The sequence below is a fragment of the Crocodylus siamensis genome, chromosome 1 (assembly GCF_052110815.1).
Source record: "Crocodylus siamensis isolate JL-2025a chromosome 1, ASM5211081v1, whole genome shotgun sequence".
Classification (NCBI taxonomy): domain Eukaryota; kingdom Metazoa; phylum Chordata; order Crocodylia; family Crocodylidae; genus Crocodylus; species Crocodylus siamensis.
The window spans coordinates 125,224,487-125,230,486 of NC_143395.1; the positions used below are offsets into that span (position 1 = coordinate 125,224,487).

General features: G+C 38.6%; 1 protein-coding gene across 2 annotated transcripts in view; it reads left to right on the forward strand.

Annotated features, from left to right (window-relative positions):
- The window catches only part of TMEM181 (transmembrane protein 181), a 52,214-nt gene extending 46,492 nt beyond the window's left edge, over window positions 1-5,722 (forward strand). For both annotated transcript variants that reach the window (XM_090042166.1, XM_090042174.1), the window contains exons 16-17: window positions 115-181; window positions 1,236-5,722. In XM_090042166.1, the coding sequence (XP_089898292.1) occupies window positions 115-181; window positions 1,236-1,314 (146 nt within the window). In that variant the 3' untranslated portion in view covers window positions 1,315-5,722. The remainder of the gene's footprint in view (window positions 1-114; window positions 182-1,235) is intronic.
- The last annotated feature ends 278 nt before the right edge of the window (window positions 5,723-6,000 follow it).

Below are 6,000 nucleotides of genomic sequence, written 5' to 3' on the forward strand. Positions count from 1 at the left end.
AACTGTTAAGTTTTCTGGTTGAGCTGTGGATAAAAGCTGGGGTCTAATGTAAAAGTTTAAAGCCAGTCAGTAATGCATGTTTTGGGTTAAATGAAACCCTTTTTTATTTTACAGAGTCACAATTGAAAGACAATCCTGCCTTTTCTATGCTGAATGATTCAGATGATGATGTGATTTATGGGTAAGCAGTGATAGCAGGAAATATCCAGGGGGTGGCTGGGGTATGGAATGCCTTTTACTCAAAATGTTTGAAAACCTCGGGTTGTTCATAGCAAAATCCAAACACGCTGAATGCAAAAAAAGAGAATTGTAGCTTGATTCTTGCATTTTTGAATGGCTTCCTTCCAGAATATAAACACAATGAGACTTCCTGTTTTGTTTTTTCTTATCTGGCATCCAAAAACATGTTCATTGACACTGATACAAATAGGTACATTCCCTGCCTCTAAAGGTAAGGATGAAGACAACAGCAGGTTATAGTAGGGGAATGCGAGTGGGTGGGGTTTGCAACAGAGAAACCTAGTGACAGGAGGGAACAGACAGTTCTGGTGCTGAAGTCAGGAAGGATAGCAGGAAGCAAGTGGGAAAGCATTGGAAGCTGGGCTGTACTTAAAATAAGCATTGTTCTCCTGTGCAGCAGTTGGCATTCTAAGTACCCAACATTTGTCAAAAGGTGTTAATAAAACCCAGAAAAACTGCCAGATGTGTTCAGGTGTGAAGCAGTAGCACCGAGAAGCTCAAGCAGGACAGAGCCCCACTGGGCTAGGTGCTGCACTGGCACCTAGGTGCTCTCTATCCTTGAGAGCTTAGTCTTGGTCAAATGCACCACAGCAGCAGTTGTCAGGCAAAATGAGGATAAGGTGGTATAACCATAACCTAAGTGTGTTTTCTGTATGGATTAACTGTTACACTGCTTTAGGTGTAAGGATTTGTATGCGTGTGTGCAGGCCTGGCTTCTGTTTGGTAGTGATAGTTGCTGCCTTGCCCCTGAGTAGACATTACCAGCAGCCCACTAGGGTTCCAGGGGCATTGCAGTGGAAGCATACCTTGAGGAATGCTTTGGCAGACAGAAGTGTGTATTTTGTTCACATGCTAAACAGAAAAGGCATTCTTTATTGTTCTGTACCCAAAAATCATCTTGTATTTGCAGTAAATTATTGTAGAACTTTCCTTGTATAGTTAATGCTTGAAAACTAGCTGTTTTTTCAGGATGTTTACAATGGTTTGTTTAACAGGAGTGACTATGAAGAAATGCCGCTCCAGAATGGCCAAGCCATTAGAGCCAAGTACAAAGAAGAGTCAGATAGTGATTGAATTCACATGGATGAACTCGTTTAGTAGAAATGAAAGCAATTTTTATTTTTTTTCCCATCTCCCAAGGAAGGACATCCTGCTTTGTATTTCTGTTTACAGAGTTAAAACTGAAGGAAAAAAATGGAAATGCTTGAAAAAGTGTGCTACAAAACCCAAACACTTTTTTTTTTACACTAGCAAATGTCTTGTAAAAGCACATCCTTAGAAAACAGGCTGTGGAAACAAGGGGGCTTTCGCAGTTTAGTACCATCTTGGAGTGGTGTTGACTATATGTTGATTTAAAACTGCTCCCTTACTTATTTTTAGAGGAATACATGCAGCCTAATCTGTTCACACTTTTATGCAACTTGTTCTAGCTGCGATGTACAATGCCCACTAAAAATTGAAGTGCCTCTTCTTCCTTTTCTCTTACTCACTTGAATTGGAGGTGGAGAATGACATGTTTTCCATTGGGTTCTGAGAAACTATAATCTTTCCTGCTTCTCCTTTTGAGGAGCAACATTCAGGGTTTGTTTGAATTTTTTTTAGTGGCCAGTAGCATAATAGGCTTAAACACCTATTTTAAGGTGTTCATAAAATGGATTTTGCCAAGCAGTTAATTTAATGAGTAATACAAGTACAAACATTCAAGTTCTTTTGCACCAAAAATATATAACCCGAATGTTATATAACGAGTAGTGTGCAATTATATAGGGGGCAGGATACTTCAGACTCTTCACCAAATTAAAATTAGTCAAAATATATAGATTAAAATGTTCAAACTTCAGAGGGAAACAGTACTGCTGTCTTTCTATCTATGTGTTTGGGGGGGAATGTATGTGTGTTCTGTAAAACACACAGGCTAAAATGTCCTATTTTAACACACAGATTCTTTTAAGCTTTGGATCGTTTTTCTAAGCTGGCATTTTGTTAACAGTTGCTCTGTGTTGTAGAAAGTTGCTTTTGCTGATGTGTTGAATGTGTGTGAAAGAGTCTGCTTTACATTTCAGCATATGGATCAATCTGCTCTTTCAGCCACAACTAAACAGCAACACATAGTATTGCTGTGTGAGATTATTAGCAATTATCCTTTTCCAGTCTGTGCTTGAAGAGTGAGGTGTAGAACTTCCAAGCATTTACTAGAATGTTGCTCCTTATGATGTTTTAAGAAGATATTTCCCACTGTTCCCACCACACTGGAGCTTTGTCTTTAAAGAGAAGCTGCCAATTTCCAGTAACATTTAAAGAAGCTATTTCCAGATACTCCACCTGTCCCTGAGTCTTCTAGGTTTTGTGGTTTCACAATCAGTTTTCTCCTCTAAATTATGTCTCCCTTTGCTGTGGCAGACCCACATAAACCAGGAAAACTGACAGACCACATAGGACATGTCATTATGCTGGCTTATATACAGAGACCCATCTACGAAGGGATTGTACTCTGATTTTAATCCACTTCAATTTCAAGAGTTCAGTATGTCCACAGGACCTTTTTGGGCCATGTTAAGAACCACCACTGCAATTTGTCTTCCAAGTATTCATAACAGCTGTTCTAAAAGCAAAATTCTCTAGTACACACCACTGCCAAGAGAAGAACAAAATATTGCCATGTGGACAAAGTAATCCAACTTGTATTTTAAGAGCACCAGGTGTGTTTGTAACACTACATGGAAAAATTGAGGCAGATGTATATTTAAGCTGTCTTGTAAACTGCAGTGGCTATTACATCTTGCACTCCTTTTTAAAAAAAATAAGACTGTAAGAGTAGCTGAGTGCATTCATGCACTTGAAACTGACGTCAAGTCAAACTCCGGATCTAACCATATTTCTTCCTATACTCAGAAAATTCCAGTGACTCGTGGGAATCAGGGTTCCAGGCTCAGGCCCTTTAAGCTTCCATAATTTTTATTTTTATGCATTTAAGATGTTTTTGGCTCCTTTTTAAATATCCTTTTCCTGTCGCATGTCATTTTGATTTACTAAAATATTTATACGTATAGGATATTGCTGCTCGTCACAGTCTGGGATGGTTGCAATACTGTGGGCACATCTACACGTGTCCCTACGTCACCATTGTTACTGCGCTGTCATTTAGTACTACTTCTTGTAAGTACTAAACGGCAGCACAATAACAGCTGTTATTGTGCCATGTCAGTGGCAGAGTTATTTCTAGCCCCTACGTTGCCATAGGGACGCGCTATACTGAGGGAGCACGTTACTCTGTTGTTGTAGCTGCAGCATCGCTGTTTGTGCCCACTGGTACTATGTCACCATAGCACACTGCTACAGTGATGTAGCATCATGTGTAGATGTGCCCAGTTTATGAGGCTTATCTGTGTCATGTTTTAGGAATCTATTAATTTAAAACTTGTTTTAAATATAAAGAAATCACAGTGTTTAGAAGCTTTTCCTAGGCTGGTGTGTCCCATTTTGTCTTTATTAAATATTCTATTACTACATTCCGAATAGAAATAGGAAGGATGGGAAGGGAAGATGAGCACTTTTAAAAATGTATTTATCTAAGTTTAGACATAATGACAGCTCTTTGTGGAAATCATGGCTGCTTACAGACATTAAGAACTCCCCTCACCCTCCTGTGCTTTATTTCAGCCCAGCTCCACAGTGTCTGTATAGATTGGATGCTTCAGCAGGGCTTTTTGGTGCTTTTAGCTAAAACTGATTCAATCAGCTATTAGATAAGTGTCAAAAAAGCCCCACTAAAGCACCCAATCTATACAGACATTAGGTGAGCCAAGTCCAGCTAAGACACTGCTGCCTTTTTTGGGCTTTGCATGGTGGCACATCAAATTTAAAGCGCTGTTTCTTTTTAAGTATCTGTAAGCAGCTCATATTTTAGCAGCTTTGCTTTACCCATACTGCATTTTGTATTGCAGCAGTGTTACAGTAAAACAAAGTAAGTTTGGTAAAACATTAAATTCAGTATGTTGTAAAAAAGCATTAAAGGTAACAAGAAGTCTCACTAACAAATTTTACATGCTTTGTGTCACTGAATATAATTTGGACCCAAAGAGCACTTGCATATAGGGAGTCTGCTCTGCACTTGAAATCCACGCGGGAGCAGACTTGATTAATCGAATCTGCTGAGGCATGTAAATTGATGCGCACTGGCAGCCTTGCGTGTCCTGTATTAGTGGCGCAGCACATGTCAGCGCTGAGAAAATGGTAGTGGTGCATTTTGAACTAGAACATGTTCAATGTGCTTTAGTTCAAAGTGCACTGCTGCCATTTTCCCAGTTCTGTGTGCTGTGCCACTGATGTATCTGTTCCTGATGCAGCGCCAGGCACTTCTGATTAGTTCAGCTCGCTAATTAAAAGCGCCTGGTGCTGTATCAGAAATGCATGTAAAAATGCCCAGAGACTTAGCGACTCATTGGCAACAATTAATTATACATGCAGCCAACCTCCCCCATATGTTTGTCTCAAAGTAGCATAAAATCCTGTAATAATCAAAGGATGAAATGCAAGGTTCCTGGATTTGTGTAAGAAATTTGCTTGGCTATCTGCATATTTTCCCTATGGTAGCGTCACTTTTTGCGGTCAGTTGCCTCCCCACAAACAGAGTCAGGTTAATCTATACTTGCAGTTCCTTGTTGAAACAAATTAAGGACTTATTTATTTGGGGTTGTTTTTCCAAGTTCAGATTTTCACTAAATACTTCTGGAATTATACTACTTCTAGTTAACATGCTTAATTTTTAGCTGTGGGATCTGCTTTAAGACATGATCAATTAATTAAAAATTGGGAACCTAACTTTCTGTGCCTTGAGGCCAGGACGGGGAAGCATAAATCAGAAGAATACTAGAACATGCAAGACAGTGTCAACCATGGGTAGCATATATTTCTTAACTGTTAAAATCCATTTTAACATAGTCATGAACTGCTTTGAAAAAATAGGAAGATTTCTTTGGAAAAAAAAATTTCAATTTTTAAGCTTTTTCTAAGCCAAGAGAGAGAGTTTTCATATCTTGTTACATAGTCCTGGTTGTTCCCTTTTGCCATATTCTGAATATGCCAGTAACTAACTCCATCAAATCCTTAAGTTTCTGTAAAGCTGACCTTTTTTAAAAAAAGTTTGTAAATAAATGTAAAATGAAGCAAAACTGTGGAAAATCATATACCAAAGTGGTATAAATTGTGTAAGATAAATGCTCTGTTTAATGAGAAGCTGTAAATATGGGGCTGCTTTGAGACGGTATGCAGGGGGGATATGTGTTAGTATTCTTTATGCGATTTGGGGAAACTGCTAGTGACAACAAATCATTCATTTACCTGGGAAATCTTTCATGCTGGTATGGCATACAAAGCAAACTTAAATGTTTACTTTCAGCAAAAGGGTGCTGAGAAACTTGGAAGACTTCATGTGCACAATAACATCTGTTAAATATGTTCATAAATAAAGTTTTATACTATATATTTAGTGTATTTGGGTGCCATTTTCCTTCTAGTTGATGAAAGAACCTAAGCATTGCCTTTTTCTATTCCTCTGTGTCTTTCACATAATGTAGTAACTTAATATGTAGAAAGGGATTGACTTGAGCTTCTTACCTACTTGCCACAGTTAAAACTGTCCAAGCAAGAGTTTACACTTCTAAGGTGCCTATACACATGCTCTGACACATTCTAATTAGAATGCTCTAGCATCACGGTAGTGTCATGTATATAAGCCTCCATGGGTTTAAAAATGGCTAC